The 19,792-nt window shown below is 42.5% G+C and overlaps 2 protein-coding genes across 12 annotated transcripts in view; one reads left to right on the top strand and one right to left on the bottom strand.

Annotated features, from left to right (window-relative positions):
• Positions 1 to 3,811, top strand: part of SMTNL2 (smoothelin like 2) — a 44,737-nt gene extending 40,926 nt beyond the window's left edge. Inside the window, exon 9 of the mRNA XM_073315857.1 lies at positions 2,225 to 3,811. Within this exon, the coding sequence (XP_073171958.1) occupies positions 2,225 to 2,351 (127 nt within the window). The 3' untranslated portion in view covers positions 2,352 to 3,811. The remainder of the gene's footprint in view (positions 1 to 2,224) is intronic.
• The window catches only part of LOC140899791 (tricarboxylate transport protein, mitochondrial-like), a 63,776-nt gene that overhangs the window by 42,981 nt on the left and 1,003 nt on the right, over positions 1 to 19,792 (bottom strand). For 5 of the 11 annotated variants that reach the window (XR_012155454.1, XR_012155457.1, XR_012155456.1 and 2 more), the window contains exons 2-10: positions 17,272 to 17,379; positions 17,045 to 17,144; positions 16,043 to 16,181; positions 15,592 to 15,676; positions 15,240 to 15,344; positions 14,886 to 15,001; positions 13,939 to 14,012; positions 13,190 to 13,286; positions 9,019 to 9,190 (exon numbers count right to left, since the gene is read on the bottom strand). Coding sequence is in view for 3 of the 11 variants with exons in the window: in XM_073315863.1 (XP_073171964.1) it covers positions 9,131 to 9,190; positions 13,190 to 13,286; positions 13,939 to 14,012; positions 14,886 to 15,001; positions 15,240 to 15,344; positions 15,592 to 15,676; positions 16,043 to 16,181; positions 17,045 to 17,144; positions 17,272 to 17,379; positions 18,809 to 18,887 (963 nt within the window). In the remaining 8 variants the exon portion in view is untranslated. Of the gene's footprint in view, positions 1 to 3,652; positions 9,191 to 12,770; positions 13,287 to 13,938; positions 14,013 to 14,885; positions 15,002 to 15,239; positions 15,345 to 15,591; positions 15,677 to 16,042; positions 16,182 to 17,044; positions 17,145 to 17,271; positions 17,380 to 18,808; positions 19,056 to 19,792 lie in introns of those variants that run through there. The other 6 variants (XR_012155452.1, XR_012155458.1, XR_012155459.1 and 3 more) reach the window with 6 other exon arrangements.

The following is a 19,792-nucleotide window of genomic DNA, read 5'->3' as shown; positions in this document are numbered from 1 at the left end:
AAGTGGTTTAGTTTTCTGGAGTGAGATTTGCAAGTCTCCTCCTAGTTATGTCCATGAGAGTTGACTTCAGTGGTAGCAGAGAGGGGCTAGTGCTGTGCATTTCTGAAAAATCTCAGCCCTGCTTGTTAGGCGAAGCTCTGTAAAACAGATTGAGGGATCACACCACGCAGTTGCGTCATCCTGCGTGTTTTGGCACACCGGATCAGTGAGTGAGACCAGCCAGGGTTTGCTAAATTCATAACAAAGGGGCATTTTTCAGCTATTTGATAATTTTGTTCAATTACAGAAGGAAGGAAATTTTAAGCTGCTTGACCCAATGTAAACATGACTCATACTCAGCTGCGGTGCAGTTTAACTCGGGTAACAATAAGAGCGCTCCATGGGATACACAGTCAGGTTCAGCATGCTCTTTCCAAATAATCACAGGATGCAGCAATGCACGGCTACAGGCACCTACAGCTTTTGATGTAGCTTCAAACACTGTAACACTGATGTACAGTAGGCCCCACTCGGAGTGAAGTTTTTCAAATCAAAACTTCATTAGAACTGGAATCACCGTTTGCCATGAAGCAAAACTTGCACTATAAAGGCCATGCACCGTATTTGAGCTCACTGCAAGCGAGGTCAGTCATAGATAAATAAAATGATAGGGGAAGAATCTTTCTTACTCCTGCTGCTCATTAACAATCCCGTGAGTAAGCCTCAAGATTTTTTAGCTGGTTGATTTCTGACATGAACTATAATAGAATGCATTACCTCCCACACGCCTCTCTCATGTCACAGGGTGGCTCTGTACAGCCCTGGTTTGGGCTTCCCCTTTTCTCAGGACTCTCTTAGGTTTCCTTATGGTTAACACCATCCCAGCCTAGGGCTGGTTCAATAATATTTACAGTTCCAAAACAAAAAAAATCCTCAGATAAAGTCCATCACCACCACACACACATTCATACTCAGCTTTAGCATGTACAGCCAGTCCTGGAGCTCTTCTGCTGTCCCTGTTGGCTCTTCACTGAGCAGCCACTCTCGGTCCTTCCTAGCTGGAATTCAGCCTTCTCACGCACTAGCCCTCCCCTTATTCCTTAGGGGCTCCTGGGCTCTGTACCCTCCACCACAGCCGTCTCCCCAGCCGGAGCTGAGAGAGATCCGTGGGTAGTCAACCTTCCCCTACTGGTGCCTGCCCCTTTATAAGGCCCAAGTGCTTTCCCTTAAGCCCAGTTGGGCAGCAGGTAATCAGTCCCAGGTGCACTGGACCCCTCCCTCCCTCTCCAAGGGACCAGTCATCCTGTGGCCCAAACCCAGCTTTTTTTTATAGCCAAGATGGTGTGCCGAGATAAATGTGGGCTAGACCACAAGAGACTCTGAAAATTCAGTAGTAACCTATTAGAGAAGAGCTGCCTGTGGAAATGTAGGCTTCCCCCTGGCTGTTGTTGACTGCGACCTTGGTGTTTTCTTTTAGACCAGAGAAAGACTGGTCTCTCTCATTTCCTTCCACATGACTTGGGTTCTACTGGACAAACCTCTGTCTGCTCAGTGTGCATCATTCCACAGCCCTTCTGTCACCCCAGGCCTCAACAGACATCTGCTCTTCTGCCTCATCCTGGATCCTAGCCTGTCAGCCCTGATCCTGATGACTATCCAGGACTGCTGCCTGGGTCACTCCCACCTAAAACAAACATCCAGGCCTTCCTCATGAATTCCCTGGCCATTTCACTTACCCCTGTTGTCCCCTGCAAGCATCCCTACTGGCTGACAGAACAGCCCTGGGTTCTCCTCTGAACAACTGGAGTGACCTGGGCTTCCTTTCTCCTGCAAGTGGGAGAAGAGGATTTGCAAACCCGAGGGACCCTGCTTGCTGAGGCCCAGGGCAAGGCAGGGGTACTGTGGCATGATGAGAGATAGGGATGCATCCAGCAAAGCATTAAGGGCTTGATCTAAAGTCTATTGAAACCAACAGAAAAAAATCCCACTGAGCTTTGAATCAGACCATGAGAAGAAAGGAGAGACGTGGAACACGAATGTTCCCTGCTTACAGAAAATGGCAGCCTTCAAGCAATACATGAGCTTGACTGTTTCAGTGTTAACTACAGTGTTATTGAGATTTCTTTGATAGAAAATTCCACTGTTTGATACAAGCCCAAGTGATTCCGATATCGGGGTAGCAAATGGATACTGGAAATTGTTGGCAATAACCCTGTTTGATGGATCTGTTTTGGTGTTACTGCAGGAAACTGGCTCACTGCGACCGCCTGATAGAAGTGGATGACATGATGGTGATGGGACGCAAGCCAGATCCCATGTGTGTTTTCACCTATGTGCAGTCACTGTATAATCACCTGCGTCGCTTTGAATAAACCCACCAGGGTAGCTTGAATACAACCCCATACTGAGATGACTCCAGTGTTTTCTCAACAAAAGGAGAGCAGTGTTTTGAGAATAGAATGTGGCCACTATTGTTCACGCAGAAGCTCGTTATCGTCCCTGTGCTTGCATTCAGCCTTGTCCCTGCTTATACTGTTGCCAAGCAGGGCCCCAAATAGTGTTGATCACAGCAACGGGCCAGTAAAATATAGGGAAAGGCAGAAATTGTCATTCTGGTGCTAGTGATAAGTTGTTTTAAATACAGTTGTGTTAAAAGATTGAAGAAAGCTAAATTATAAGTCTCCTTCTGGTCAGCTTGGGACACATGGCTCTGTATGGTAAGAGCACCTCTGCTTCAAAGTCATTCTCTCCTACCACCGTTTAAGCCACACAGGAGAATGTAGATGATGTTTTCTACTCCTCTACCCAGTGTAACACACAAGAAACAGAAGGCAGCTTACACCAAGACTTTACAAAGGAAGGCAGCCTCTGCTCTAGTGAATACAAGTTATTTGACTTCCACCATTGCAATATCACCGTGCTCAGGTGTGCTTATTATGTTATGTGTGTGCGCGCAACGTGACAGCCTCTGGTGGGGGTTTTTAAAAATCAGTGGCCCATATGGGGATTGAAACCACAGCCCAGGGCTAAAGGAGTTACATACTTCACTTGCAGCAGTAGTAAGCTATTATCTTTTATCTGAATCAGCTGCTAGGGGCAAGGGACACAACCCAAGTGTCTGAGCTCAAATCCCCATATGGGCTATTACTGTGTAACATACTCCACCAGCGTGTGCTAGTGGGGGGGCCAAACCTGAAAATCTTTTGCTCCAGTGGTTGGTTGAGGCCTGTGCAGGTCCTGGCTTAAGTCCTTGCTAAGGAGGCATGGGGGGAGCAGGGCTGTTATTTGTACGCATTTATGTACGTGTTCATAAATTTAGTGCTTACAAACCAGCGAGTCCTCGGGAGTCCTATTTAACAGGTGCAGCACAGGCAGCAGCGACGTGCCTCCACCCCAGCCCTAGGAGAGATCTCCATGATCCATTCCCTCCTCGGCCTCCCTGCTGAGGGGGCCTGCTAAGGTGCCACTGAGTATAAATGATTTGGGAGTTTTGGAACACCTTGGGCTATTTCTGATCTCAGTTAACCCACAGTAACGTCAGTGGTGTTATTCCAAATTTACACTTGTGGGGGAAAAAAAAAAAAAGATCAGATTCCACCCTCTGGCTTCTGTTCACTAGATCAGCAGCTTTGTTTTTGCAATGAATGTAAAAAAACTGAAGTCCCACCCCCCCGAACAAACTAATAGAACGTAACAACTGCCAGGCAAGCAGATTGCTCTTGCTAAAGAATGGTTTTTTTACCTGTATCTGTTTCTGTTCCTCACAGATATTTATAAAAATGACTTTGGTTCTGTATTGATGACCATTTATAATAAAATATATGTCAAACTCCTTTTGGTTCAGTGCTTCTGGCTGAGTGGAGGATAGAGCAGGAAAGAGATTCCCAGAAAAGTTTTTTCAAAACTGAAATATATTTAGAATTTAAAGGAAAAAAAAACAACACACTGGGTCCCATTGTGATCTCAGTCACAGGGCTGTAAATCCAGAGCAACGTCATTGGCTTCAGGATGTGACTGACGCCGCTGGGTCCTTCTGCAGTACAAAGGATAGTAATATTTAGTAGGCTACAACTATTTGCATGGTAGGGACTATCACACCTGCTCTCTGTATGAGTGTTGTGCTCCCTACCAAGGCTCCTCCTTCATCTACACGGAGATGACCCACTACTAAGGATAGTAGCCTAGGACTCAGACTGAATTCAATTCCCTGCTCTGCCACTGATATCCTGTGTGACCTGGGCCAAGTCACTTAATCTCTCTGTAGAGATGAGAAACTGAGGCTCAACGGGGTAAACAGCACTGTCCTACTGCCCAGGGGTGTTGTGAGGGTAAATATGGTAAGATGTGTCGATACTATGATAATGGGAGCCATATGGGTACCTAAGATAGATATAGCTCAGACTGTCCCACAGATCATCCTGCTTCTCCTCAGTTGGCTTCTAGAGCCAGCAACTGCTGCCTGCTTCCCCCCACTCCTCCCCACCCCACTTTACAGAAAACTGGCAACAAGAGTTTTTTAAAATGTAAATAGTAGTTGAAACTACAGTTTTTAAGCATGTGCAGCTTAAACGCTGGACTTGCTAAATACACCAGGCCAGATCCTCGGCTGGGGTCAATCACCATGGCACCCTTGAAGTCAATGGAGCTACAGTAATCTGGCCCAACTACGTCACTGCAGTCCCCTTCTGTACAATGCACAAGCTTGCTCAACTGAGTCAACACAGAGGGACAGGAGGCTGGCCTCTCACTGCAGAGTTAGGAGCCAGCCCAGAAAGGACAATGATGCTAACATGATGCTAACATGGATTGCTAAATGCACCATCCCTGCAGGATTTTCACTCCTTTGGCCACATTCCTATTCCTGTTGAAGTCAATGACAAAACTTCTGTTGGTTTCAATGAGAGCAGGATTACTCTCTTCCTTATAAGAACTACACTGTGAGCAATCACTAGAGAACCAGCACGCGTAAATGTGCGTGCAACTGTCGAAAAAATTACCAGGCTGAGGTGGTTCAGGCAGTTCCAGATCTGTTCGTCCAATGGACTGAACTCAGCAAATGAATTTTACATGGTCCAGGTCATAGTTTGTTGAGTTACAGATCTTCTCCCCCTCACTGCCACGTTCTCATCTTATCCAGCCTATTTTGTTCCAACATCTGAAGCAGGACTTCCAGATACCTTGCAGAGATAATTACATCACAAGCCTAGGGCTGAGCCCCTCCTTTGCCAACTGCATAGCAAAGACCAGGCAATAACCAAGTATTCTCTCACTACAACAACTTTCTAAAGTTTGGTTGTTCTGAACAGTGGGCCAGTTGATAAGCTGGTGTAAACACATGCAACTCCATTAATTTCCAAGGAGCTTCTCTCAGTTGCATCAGCCTAAGTTTGGCCTGAAACTGAACAAACCAACACATGGGGGTTGGGGGAAAGACAACAAACAGAAGAGCTATTGACTGTAGTTACCCCCACCACTTCCCTCACAGTTTTCAAAGGGAATCCCTCAAACAGGAAACACACACTGAGATTTCCTAGTTGCACTTCAATTGTGAAATATTTTGCTACCCCCTTCATGCTGAAAAGTGTTGGATCAATTCAATCAGAGAGATGAGCCCAAGCTACACCATTCCAATCTGGGTCTGAACTTTCCCAAAGTTCAGAAGGATTTGGATGGAGAGAGTTTTCTTCCAATCCAAATAGTTTGGTCAGAGTTTTGGATCAGGTACCAAACAGCCCAAAGTTCAATGGCATTTGGAGTGGGAGTTTGGCTCAGGCCCCATCTCTTGTAGAATACATTATTGCCCAATATAAACAAGGCTGGGGCTCTTGCTTTTCTAGCAAACTGGAAAAGAATAAGGAAAAGCCATTAACCGAATACGTAAACTGACAGTTCAAGCTGGGGGGCATCCTGTTGCTTATAATGCAGATATCCTGTTGCTAGTGTCACAGTGGAAACAATTTGAAAGCCTTTATGCACATCTGAAAAATATAAGGTGCCACATCCCAGTTACTGCTAACCTTCTAGCTTTTACGGAAGTGGATGGAGGTTTGGCACGCTTTTGCCAACTTGTCAGATAACACTTTGGTGTTCTGAGTTTTAACATTGTCCTGAATGACCAAAATCATGATGGAGAGTAAAGATGTATACACAACTATTGCTCAGCAAAATGTGTTCTGAGTTGGAAAGCTCTAGATTGCTATTTCACAGTAATAGTCAAAGTCTTTATCCTGTTGAAATGCTCTGAAAGGAAACCTGTCTTTAGAGCCAGAACATACAGACCCTTTCTCACAGCACAGCATCACTATTTTCTCCATTAACATGGTCAGTAGGGGCATTACAGTATGATTCTTACTAGCCATATACCTTGCATCACCCCAGATTCATTCACATAGGCCCCCACTCAAAGGGCTCGCGCTCCATTGATTTCAATAGGACACAAGCATGAACTTAGGTGCTTTGCCAAATCAAAGCCAAATGCAAATCTACTGAGGCACGGAAAGCTGAAATGACTTGCCCAAGGTCCTCCAGCAAACCTGGGTTCTATTCCTGGCTCTACTACTTGTATGGTGGGGGTATGCTGCTTGTATGCCCCAGGTTCCCCATCTGTAAAAATAGGGATAATAATAGTGACCTGGTTTGTACAGAGCTCTGCAAGATACACTGATTAATAGCATTATAGAGAAGATATATTCATGAAGCAGTCACAGGCCAAATATTGTGCAGCACCAGACTTCCTCTCCTTCACCGTTTCAGACGTGGCCACTGACTTTGTCTTTTGCATTTAGCTAGTGGCAAGTAACTATTATTTTACAATTATGAGATATTCTTGGACATCTGTTTTAAAAAAGAAGAAATATGAGAGCTCATTATAAAAAATGAATTCACTTTCAGCTAAATTTAGCCTTGTCAGAAGTTTTTTGTTTTTTTTAAATCAACATTGCAAATTTTGAAAATTTTCAAACCAGCTCTACACCACACACATGTATGTATATTGCACTGGCAACTTTTACGCCTTCTTCATCTTGTCGGCTTTCTCAATTTGTTAATAGTATGTGATCTAATTTATAATGAAATATAAAATTAGTTGTGCACGAGCTTGCACTAAAACTGAAGCCTTTAAGGGACACCTCTGCTGGATTTCTTTATATTAATTTTTCCGGCTCCACAAATACCTATTCTTCAAAAGGGAGAACAGGAGACCAGCATTTAATAGAGATTAATAAAAGTGGTATATATCAGAGTCAACGGCAAATGGCAGTTTTGAAATAGATGGCTCACTGGTTTTCTAATGTCCTTCTAAAACAACTTCAGAGCCAGTCCTCAATGCATACAAAAGAGCAATCATATTGTTCAGTGGCACTTCAAGCCTCCTTATAAGACCAGATTATTTTGCATTCAATTTCTGCAACACGAAACATGTTAATTTTTTCCTTTTCAGAGATTTCCTGGATTTCAGTGTAACTGATTAGGGGGCCCAAGCCTGCAAATCCTCACTTTTGGGAGCAGGTTTGCAGACTTAGGCCTTCAGTAAATATAGTTATCAAATTGTAGGCTCCTTAGGATAGAGACATGCCATGTTTTATTTGGTTGTAAAGTGTGTCAGACACACCTCTCTAAACATTGGTAGCAAGCAGCTGATCTAGTATTAACAGCGACTGAACATTTCTCTGCTGTACTTCTAAGCATTTGCAGTAGAACACTGACCTCTAATGGCTAGAAATCAGTTCAAGATCACTCTGTGTAGTGCTAATTCAACTACGCAAATTCATTTGAACACATTCCCAAACGCATATCTCATATAAATAAATAAAATGCATTGAATTATCTGATTACTTTCAAAGCCAGACTAAAAGCAGTGTCTGAAAATTAAGAGACATCACTGTGCATGTACAGTTTAGAACAGGGGTCAGCAAAATTTTTGTCCTAAAGGCTACATCAGGGTATGGAAATTGTATGGCTGGCGATGAATGCTCAGGAAACTGGGGGTAAGGGAGTGGGTGCAGGCTCTGGGGTGGGGCCAGAAATTAGCAGTTCAAAGTGCAGGAGGGGCTCCGGATTGGGGTGCGGGCTTTGGAGTGCTCTGGGTTGGGACCAATAAGTTCAGAGGGCAGGCGGCTCCCAGAAGCATGTCCCCCCTCCAGCTCCAACGCTCAGCCAGGCGGCTCTGCGTGCTGCCCCGTCCACAGGCACCCCCCCGCTGGCAGCTCCCATTGGCTAGGAACCACAGCCGATGGGAGCTGCAAGGACGGCGCCTGTGGACAAAGCCCCACCGCGCAGAGCCGTCTGGCCATACCTCCGCATACTACGCAGGAACCGGAGCGGGGGATTGCTGGCTGCTTCCTGGGAGCCGCACGGAGTGGGGCAAACCCCCAACCCTGCTCCCCTGCAGGAGCTGAGGGCCAGATTAAATGGTCTAAGGGGCCGGATGTGGCCCGTGGGCCATATAGTTCACCCACTCCTGGTTAAGAGCATTGTTTGAAATATCCATAATGACGTTTTAAAACATGATCAATAGTAACTTTAATTATTACATCAGAGACAAAGTAAGATACATGTGTAGCACCAGGGGGGTCTGAATGAACAAAGGAGAGAAGCTACATTGCCAGGAACTCCAACAAACTTCAGTGCAGCCAGACCCTCACTATCATACCTGCCTCCCCTAGAGAGGGCCACAGGCAACACTCAGAAGAACATGGTTTCACTTTCCATTCCCCCAGCCTCTCTCAAACCATACTCCTCTGCGACCCTGCTAGTGAGAGATGAGAAACCCTTACAAGACTTTAAGAATGCATTCATAATAGTTGTATGTAACACACTTCCCTTTGGCGTGCTTGAACATTGTAATCTGATCAGTATAGATTGTGAATACGCATTTTCATATGATGAATTTCTATATTTCAATCACTGTGCAGCCTACAAGGAAACCCATATTTAGATTTCAAGAACCAATTACCATTGTATCTATTTAAGGGCCCCAAGTGTGTCTCCACAGTAAAAATGCAGAGATAGAACAAGTTAACAAATTAAACAAATAATCACCTTCAGTAGCTGGATAGGTGCTTCCTACCTCTGTTCCATCCAGAAGTTATGTGGAGTTTCTAAGGAGAACACTGGCAGTGATGCTGACTGAGAAGAGGATGTCCCAGCATAATTACCTTCCCATCCATATAATTCTACTGAATTTGAGATTGTTTCCTTCTGCACCATCCAGCTGTGGAGAATATAGAGGTATATAGAACAAATATCTTTTGCAGCAGGGATTCCACTTTAGTTGGATATATTTACCCAAATAATATGAACTACATCACTAATCAGATTACAGTGGGCAAGTTATGCTCTCATTTATTTGTGAAAGCATCAAGATTGCATTGGTATAAAGAAAAACAAAATTTGGTCCATTATCTTCTCACCCAGTGATTAAACACTTTTGAAATGTATCAAATTCTCATTTGTTTTCTCTGATGAAATCCACAAACAAAAATTTAAGAAGCTCCATATTTAGATTTAATTCTTTTTGAGAGAAACAAAAGATTGAACTTGTAAACAATTATTTAACATTAAAAATAAATGGAGCAAACAAGTTAGAAATGTTTAAGAAACACCGAAAAAGGCACAAACATTAGAAAGTGGCTTCCTTGAAGCATTGATCAACATAGCATTTCCTGGTTATGGTGCCCAGTAATGGATAAAATTAGAGACCTTCTAGTAATTCCATGTACTACAGACCAGAACAACTGGCAAGTCCATGTACTACTGACTGGACCAATATTAGGTACAAATAAGCATAACTCTGTACAGTATTTTTACTTGCCAGTGTGGTAGCTTTGTAAAGATGCTGTCTGTAGGTGAACACAATCATTCTGATTTTGCTACAACTGAAGATAACGTGTTCCTATTTCTGGTCCAGCCGATTCGGGATTACAAAATAGGCGGCTAATGAGCCAGTATGGCTAAATGAACAAAGCTAAAAACACTAGTCCCCAAACCCACATACAACTTAACACAGCTGTCAGTATTTATAAAAGTCAGCCCCCTCAACAACATTTAAACTTCATGATCAGGCTTGATGCTTTCCTGTCACTTCCTCAGCTCTCCTCTCCTGTTTAAGCTTAATGTCCTAGTATTTAGTCTTATTGCTATTTCTATTTGATAGGCCAGAGCCAACTCCTTTCATATAGGCACTGTTATAACTATTTAAGTCACTGTAGTTTGTCACCTTAGGTGTTGCTTCCTCCTCAGCTGAGCTCTGAAACTAAGTGGCCACTAAAGCCATTTTTAGCAATGAATCATACTTAGGCTCTGTGGCAATGAGGAATTTGGACATTTACAAAGGCTTTGAACTGGTTATCTATATCAGAGTTGAAGTGGCTGATACAGCTATAAATGGCAGATCATCTAAGGTTGAAAGTAGAGCTGTAGAAACAGAAAACAGTTTGCCAAGAGAACTCACCTGACGTCCCTTTGATGGCGCAGTTAAGACAGATGGGTCACTGGGGATCAAGAAGTTTTGGCAACTACAGAGTGATTTTAGTGGACACAATTTTGGTCAATGTGGAAACTCCAGTCAATAGTGCATGGGGACAACCTTGTTGTTTATTGAGACAGTAACGAGGGTTGTAATGACTTTGGCAATAAACTATTCTTTAAGTTATGAAGGTGGAAGCCCTGCCTATTCTGGAGGTAACAGTGACTATGTAAAGGAGCCATGTTATGGCAGTTATGAAGTAATGCATATGGCTTTAGAGTGGAGTGCTTAAAATTCCAATAATTCAGCAGACATGTTAAATACAGTATTTCTTGATGACCAGTTAAAAGCAACACCTGTTATAGGTAGTAACATGGGGTCCCAATTCTTGAGGGGTTCCTAATATGCTCTATATGTGCTTTGTATTCACCAAAACCCAGCAGCAAATTATCTGTAAATCGCAGATTACAGAAATACTTTAATATAGAATGTAAATGGCCAGTTCATAGAGAAACATGCACCACTCTGTTGGCCAATGCTTGCTGAGGGCAAGTGAGTGGACTGGCACAAGTTTCCTATAGAGTAAGGAAGCTTCTACAACTAAGTTTCCAATCTCTTGTACTTGGTGACAAATCCAACGACATGCTAATGGTGAGAACCACAAGAGGAAGGGATGGTTCATATACTACAGGGATAATAGGAGACAGGGCAGTACCTTTGCTTTGACATGATCCTTTGCCTAAACTGCCGTGAGCTTAGCTCTAGTTTGACGTTTTCCGACTTGCCCAAGTCTAAATGCCATAGCAAGTCTATGCTGTAGGATAGAGTACGCTAGATGACATTTTATCTACATTGATTTGGACCTTTCAACAACTATTTTTAATGCTTGTCTTTTTAAAACTATATGCACCTCGGGCCCAAATTATCTTCAGATTCACTGGTGTAACCCTTGAAGTAACTCTGAATTTACACTAGCGTAAGAGAGAAGTATTTTCCCCGCCCCCATTTCCCGGAGGATCCATGCACACAGGTTAAATGAAATGTCTTCATATGCGTTAATGATTAATGTAACACCAAAATAAAGAGGTCAACTAGAATCATTTTTGAAGAACAAGTGTTACAATGTCTTAAGTTTATTCTCTCTTTCAGGGAAAAAACCCCATTTGCCATGCTCAGTGTTCCAGTTTGGCAGGCTGATTACTAAAGCATATATTAAGAACCAACGTATTTATCTGTTCATAAATACAAGACTACAAAATATGTTTTAGGGCATTATCTAACCCTTGAAGATGCAGCTCCCTGAGTTCCTATACCAGACAGAACATCAGAGCAACTTTCAGTGATGTCCCTCAAGAAGCTGGAAGCAGGGGTTAGTGAAATCTGGGGCCAGATCTCCAGTAAGACTGCAATGGCCAAGTAAAGTTACCAGAATACAGACAGAGCATAAAACACTGCAGAAGTTTTGGAAACTTTATTCTGCAATTTTAGAATAGTGCTAGACCTACAGTCCTTACTCAAGTAAGATTCACTGAACTCAACATGAGCTTTACTTAAGTAAATATAGCAGGACTGGGCCCTTATATAGTAGGGATGTAAAAGGTTAAACAGTTAGCTGGTAAGCATTACGCTGACCGTTAACTGGACCTTAACCGTTAACCCCAGCACAACCCCAGCCCCGGCCAGTGGGCCCCCTGCCCCGGAGTGACCTCGGTTAACCAATTAAACAATATTATTTTAATCATTTAACCGGTTAACTTTTTAAACTGATATTTACATCCCTATTATAGGCCAGTGATCTGGTCCCAAGCATTCCTTGCCGCTTCTAATGCCTCAGATCAGAAAGCTGGTCCAGCATTCTCTCCACAGCAGAAGCCCAAAAGGCAGCTTCCTCCTGGCCCAGAAATCAAACTCAAAAGTAAAAACAAAACCCAAACAAAAAACACAAAACCCCTATTTACACACTTGCTATTCAGCCTGACAGATGCTGTCAGCCAGCATGGAAAGTTTGCTCCCTTCTCCAATTTTTCAGCATATGTGATCTTTCAAGAACAGTGTGGCAGACTCTGCTCTCATTTATACCAGTGTAAGTAAACAGTAACTCTATTGAAGGCACTCAAGCCTTGTCTACACACACAAGTTGCACATGTTTAAAAATCAGATTACCTAAATCTGTTTTGGAACCAGTGCACTTTTAAAACTAGTTTATGCGTCAGGGTAAAATCTATATAAGCCAGGTTTAAATTAAATGAGAGTGTCCATACACGAGTTAACAGTAACTAAAATCCATTTAAAACCAAACAAAAAACTTTTAGTTGTTTGACACAGCTTTGTGTTTCGATGGGGCCTCTTTCGAGTTTAATGGTCAATAAAATTAATCCAGAGATACACTCATGTAAACAGCAGAATCCAGCCAAATGTTTTTACTTTAATTGGTTTTCTGCCTACCAAGATCATCAATTTCAGCTGTGTTAGGAGCCAGTATGTATGCAGTTAGTAATGCTGCCCTACTAACCTTTTCTCTATACCATACAACTTATAAACTTTGAAGTAGTGTAATGTTTGGATTACAGTTTTGTCACTTTAAAGAATGAGGACGGAGTGATAGTTTTTGCATTTCAAACCCCTTTGATAATAAACCATAGGCAATAAGTTCAATTTAGATCTGCACTCATTGGCCTTGGCTAGCCAGCTATCCAAACTGTCCTCGTTAGACTTATACAAGCAGCATCAGGCAGTTTTCCAGACCTTGTTGAGAACATTGACCACTTCTTCATAAATAACAAACACAATTGCTACATCCAAACAGACTCGACCAAGACGGGGAACTGTTCCTTTGTAAAATCTGTAGGTAGAAGAATTATAAATAAGAAAATGCTTCACAGAAGAACATATTTTTAGTTTTTGGAATAAAAATTCAGATGATTTGAACAACAAAGTTGCCTATACAGCTATAAATCTATTTCACAAAGTCAATCTCAAGGGCAAGTTGAACTTCTACAGTTTTGCAAATAGTTTCTAATAAGTATTCCTAAAACAAGTTGCCTACAGTAACTGATTAGATCAGATTCATAAACTGGCAATGAAAAAACCCTGTTAGATCAGTCCCATCCGTTGGCAAATAGGCAATAGTTCTTATAAAAGATCAACAGCATAAACTGTTCCACAAGCATGTATGGAGAGGAATGAAAGTTATCAAATATGCTTCCATCTTCTTTTCCTCTGTGACCAGTCTGCATGTGACAGACAGTCATTTGGGGCAGGGCAAGGAACAGTAGTTGTAAATGGCATATACTAGTTCTAGACTGCACTAAAAGTGAACCCATGAAGACAGACACCAAAACAGTACTAAGATAATATCCATAAATGCCATTCTAGCAAAGAGGTGTACGGTGGGCTAAGAAGTGTTACCCATCAAAATATGGAAAACAATAGTTTCACTGAAATATTGCAGCTATAATATCCCACATATATTGACAATAGTTGAATCCACTTACGCTAATGAGCCCTCCTTTTTGAGGATCTGATAGGCACAATCTAGTGTATTTTTATATTTATGGGCTTCCAGGCCCTGAAATGAAAAATATAAGTGAAGTGAGTTGAGTGATTAGAGATCTCAGCTTTTAGCAAATTCCAGTATAAATTGTAATTAAGAAATGGCTTTTTCCCCACCCCTCAATTAGAATCCCAAAATTGTCACAGTACTATCTGCTAAAATTATATGAACAGTGGAAAAACATGGGAGGCCCAGAGAGAAAAGTGCAGGATTTCCACAAAATTCTACCTGCCACTTTGGATTAGTTTATCTGTGAAAAAAATCCCAGTCACAAATTTTGAAGCTTTTATGCCTAGTTTTCATTTTTAAAGACAAATCCAATGATGTGCCATCATTAATACACCTTTCCTTTACAAATGGAAATTAAGCTTTTAAAACATCAGCAGAAACCAATCAAATCCAAGGATTTCTTCACAAAAATGTGGCTCCCTTTAGGGTAGTTGTGATGTGTGGTACCTGACACAGCCACTAGCAGAGCACTATGCTAGATCTGAAGTCAAATGCAAACTTTGTTAAGTGAAAAGAAAAGGAGTACTTGTGGCACCTTAGAGACTAACCAATTTATTAGTCTCTAAGGTGCCACAAGTACTCCTTTTCTTTTTGCGAATACAGACTAACACGGCTGTTACTCTGAAATTTGTTAAGTGAGGAGTCTTTTTCCTCGGTGTTTGTTCAGTGCGTAGCACAATGGGGTACTGGTCCACAACTACAGTAATAATAATAATAATCCTCAAGAGTCACAGTAACCCAGAGAAATTGTAGCTGTAAAAGACCAGCATATGGGGTTCTTTTTGCCTTCTTAAATGAAAGATCAGAGCTCTGCTAACTAAGTGTCCGGAGAATGGAGAGACCGTTCATTTTAAGATTAGTTTCCGTAGTGATTTTTACCTGCATCCTGGTTTTGATGACATCTAATGGAGTATTGCCAAAGACACTGGCTGCTCCTGCAGTAGCACCAAATGCAGCTGTAATAAATGGATTCACCTTTCTGTGGGGATTATCACCTGATCAAGCACATACAGGAGATAAGGCAATTAGACCATATACCTCAACTAAATTTCTAAAAGCATTAGCATTTGTACTTAATTTAGAATATATATTGTCATATTCAATTAAGTGGTCAACAGTAGGAAGTATTGATCAAACTTTTATAACATTGCCATTTAAGCAAGTTTAAAAAAATTAAATAAGATTTATCTACTTCTCATAATATAATTCAATTGCCAGCCTGACTCATTTTACCTAGATACCAATTGCGAAGGGAAGTCATCACAAAGAAACGGATAGCCTGGTTTGAACCTTGTTTGAGGACAGTTGCTGTCAGCCCCTGATATGTGCCACGTAAGCCTGTAAAAGATTACGTAATTTTCATTTTATATATACACATTTTAAAAAAATGCGAGTGAAAATTAGACAGCCAGAATGAATCTGCCAGTCTACTGAAACACTGGATGATTCACTGGAACAAACAGTGATCTCTCTCAAAACATTAATCTTATACTATTAGGCTCAAATAGGACAAAGGATGTTTATGGTTCCCCCATTAAGTTATGCAGAGATAAAAACCACAATAGTTTTTGCTACATGATTATACCTTGTTCCCGAACAATCTCCCGGACACCTTGGAAAAACCCTCTATACTTTGGATTTAAAGAGGACTGATCATGAATGAACTTCACCTGTAACAATTTAAAACAAAACTTTAAGCACAACGTTGTCTCATGACTATTATCCTCTAGTCCATCATTTAATATGAATAGGGGCTATTTTATTAGGTTTTGCAATACTGCCAACTTCACAATTCACAGGAAAAACCCTCCCCTGCCTTTTAAACAAAAAAAATTTCATAACTACATAAGTTTTCACAGTAAAGTGATAATACTCTGGTCTACTTGCCCTAAGACGGATGAAAATAGCACAAGCTAAAATGTGGTAGGCCATTTTAAGAACCACAATGAGGAAAGAGTGATAGACTTGTTTAGCTGACAGGAAGAAGTTTCCAAGAAGTAGATGTTATAGCCTATGAATATTAACATTCTGCCCACCTTTATAGTTTCCATTGGACAGACGACTAGGACAGCTTCTGCAACACCAGCTCCAAGGCCACAAAGTAAACTCCTTTTGTTGTCTAATTTCCCATTTGAATCCTTTGCAATATTGCTGAGGAACTCAAACATTCCGAACCTGCAAGGAACAGAAGAGTTTTGTTTTCTCCACCACAAATTTCCTCAATCTTACCCTGTGTGATTTGGCGAGTTTCCCTTAATATTACTGAAGTAATAACTATGACAAACAAGTCAAAAGGAGACTGTGTGCTATGATAAAGCTCAGTAAAGCATCAGCTAAAAAATGCAAAGAGAAGACAGAAATACAGAATGAAACAATATCACATGTCTAAGTAAAAATGTCATCTTATTCTTACCAGCAGCATCCAATAAGATAATGAAGTTGACATTTTGCAGCGATCACTATCTGACCCTGGAATGTTTGATCCAGTGCATACCACAAATAGCCTCGTGATGTTAAATCTATATTATCTAGTACTTTATTTAAAGCACTATGATCCCAAACTGGGTCTTTAACAAGAGAGAATACTTATAAAATGGACCACTCACTATTTTCCTCTTTCGAATGGTGTAACAGTCAAACTGATGTTGTGTCTTTTTTCCCCCCAAGATGTTCATGTGGCCTAAAAATCTGCTTAAAGTTTCAATACAGAACATTATTTTTCCAAGACCCGCATTGCAAGGCAAATAAGATACAGATAGAGCTCAAGAGAGAGAACTGTACTGAGCACACCACAGTTCTTTAGAAATTGGGGGGGGGGGAGAGGAGGGAAATGGTGGAAAAGGATATAGTTACAAATAAGATGCAAAAAAAAAAAAAAAAAAAAAAGCAGAAAGCAAAAACCAGTCTCATTTAGCACTTTAAGATGTATAGGTGAAAAAATCATGCTGTAAAATTGATGAAAACCCATCAGCAAAGTCCTTCCACAAATCTTGACATTTTTATTATATTTATGAATAATAATTTAGAGATCATCTTACCTGACAGCAGATTTTGGAATAGAGCCATACAACAAAGAACTGAGGCCCCTGTACAGACCCTTGACACCATGTTCCTGAATGGTTAGCCTCACACAGTGACCTGCAAGACAATTTCCAACTTTTACTTTACAAATGAATCATACAGCTTTGCCTGCCAGGCTAACAGTCTACTAGAAACTTTGTTTGATATTTTAAATGCACACAAATGCGAGTTGTTATCCTCTTACCAATGCTTCTATACCGAGGGGGATTTGCTCTTTCATCCAATTGTAACTGTGTTTTTACATATTCTGTGGGAAAAGTGATACAGACTTCAATACCTCCAGCAATGCCACCTGCACAGAACAGAGAGGTTGAAATGTTATGCTGTTATTTTATAGAAACAAAAAGTAAGCAACACACACATTGTGCCAAACTGCACTGTGCCAATCAACATTGCTAATGATCCTATTAACAGTTTTGGCAACAATGCAATAAAGTACAGCAACACAGCAGAAACATTTCAAAACCAGAAGACACCCAGAAAAATTACTGGCTCAGCCAGTAACTATTACAAACCAAGCAGCCAAGACAAAAGGGGAGAGGATCAAAGAATTCCATTGAGACAATGAGAAATAATTCTTAAATTACAAATGCAATACACCAACAATCCAAAAACAAAAAGCTTGGTTACTTTTAGTGAAGATTAAGTGCAGTTAGAGAGGAGAGATTCCATTCAACACCAAAAAGGCTAAAATATTAACTATGGAAATCACAAGGATGGTGGTATAATTTTAGCTTAACACCCAGCTCACATATACACACAGATCATTAAACAAACCAATAAACATGACATAAAAACCAACAGACACACTAATACAAATCCAGCAGCCACACTTCTTGATTTTAGTGGGAGTTGGATCAGATGATTTTCACTTTAGACTTCAGCTGGAGTTGTGGGTACTCAGCATTTGTGAAAATCCAGCCCAGTATCTATAGATACCCATTTTTGGAAATCTTGTTCCCCTCCGTTGACTCTTCCTAATATCCAGCTGAAGGTTTTATTATTCTTGGGACCATACCTATAAAAACTTTAAGAGGTCCCCTTTCTCTCTTCACCCACAGAATCCTTCTTAGAGTAATATATTACTCAGCAACAATTAACCAAGGAATATTTCATCTCAGGCTTCTGCTAATTTCAAAATAACCTTTTAGAAGCCCTCACTGGAATGAGATCACTTTTCAGGATCTCCATACAGCCTCATCCTTCTCCCACTGAAGTTAAAGGAAGGATTCCAGTTGACTTTAATGTTAGAAGTATCAGGCGCCTAGTCCTTATATAGCACACATGCTAATCATGCTTTTCAAGAGATCAGTCCCGATTTTTAAGCTAATTTACCATTTTTACCCCCATTCCATTAATCCAGAAACCCCTCCAAATTATAATATTTCAATGCAGTTCGAGGGTGTGTATTTCCAGCTTTCAAGTGATGGATATGACTGCAAATCAGTTTTTTTTTACAACTTGATTCTCCACTGCCTTGTACCTATACAATCATTTATCCCAGTGCAAAACAGTTGTAAAAAGTCCACTAAAGCAAAACAGTAGAGTTTTACATGCTCTTTGAATATGCATGAGTGATTAAACAAGGTGCAAAGCAGTGGAGAATACAGCCCTTACTTGGGTCCCTAAATGTGAGTTTTTGAAAGTCTGGCCTTCAGTCCCAGGGACTGACAACTTCTTGCAGAAGGGAGGATGAAGGAAACTCATATGGCTCCACGCACCCCAAAAATCTCTCTGCACAGCACAGCCCCCTCCTTGCGACCATTCCCTACCCCTTGGGGGAAGCTCACTCTGTGTCATTAAAGGAAATTAACACAAAAAGAAGTGGGACTCAGCAGCCAGGTCAGCACCACTGTCTTTGGGGTGAGGCTAGAGCAGCAAGGAGCTAGGGGAACGGCAGTGACACCTTCCATGGCTGTCCCAGTACAGGGTAAGTTACAGCTGTCATGATCCGGCCAACACCCCCTTTCACCTCCAGCCAAACCACCCCAACCCCACTGAGACCAGTCCCCCCCACCTCCAACAGGCGCACCCTCGCCCAGCCCCACTGAGACCGTCCCCCCCCACCTCCAACAGGCCCACCCTCGCCCAGCCCCACTGAGACCATCCCCCCACCCACCTCCAACAGGCCCTCCCTCGCCCAGCCCCACTGAGACCGTCCCCCCACCCCACCTCCAACAGGGCCACCCTCGCCCAGGCCCACTGAGACCGTCCCCCCCCACCTCCAACAGGCCCACCCTCGCCCAGCCCCCCGCACCTCCAACAGGCCCACCCTCGCCCAGCCCCACTGAGACCAGCCCCCCACACCTCCAACAGGCCCACCCTCGCCCAGCCCCACTGAGACCGTCCCCCCACCCCACCTCCAACAGGCCCACCCTCGCCCAGCCCCACTGAGACCATCCCCCCCCACCTCCAACAGGCCCACCCTCGCCCAGGCCCACTGAGACCGTCCCCCCCCACCCACCCACCCACCTCCAACAGGCCCACCCTCGCCCAGCCCCACTGAGACCAGCCCCCCACACCTCCAACAGGCCCACCCTCGCCCAGCCCCACTGAGACCGTCCCCCCACCCCACCTCCAACAGGCCCACCCTCGCCCAGCCCCACTGAGACCATCCCCCCCCCACCTCCAACAGGCCCACCCTCGCCCAGGCCCACTGAGACCGTCCCCCCCCACCCACCCACCCACCTCCAACAGGCCCACCC

This window comes from Lepidochelys kempii, chromosome 17 (assembly GCF_965140265.1).
Source record: "Lepidochelys kempii isolate rLepKem1 chromosome 17, rLepKem1.hap2, whole genome shotgun sequence".
Taxonomy (NCBI): domain Eukaryota; kingdom Metazoa; phylum Chordata; order Testudines; family Cheloniidae; genus Lepidochelys; species Lepidochelys kempii.
The sequence above is the reverse complement of the archived record's forward strand: the minus strand, read 5'-3'. Positions and strand labels throughout refer to the sequence as shown.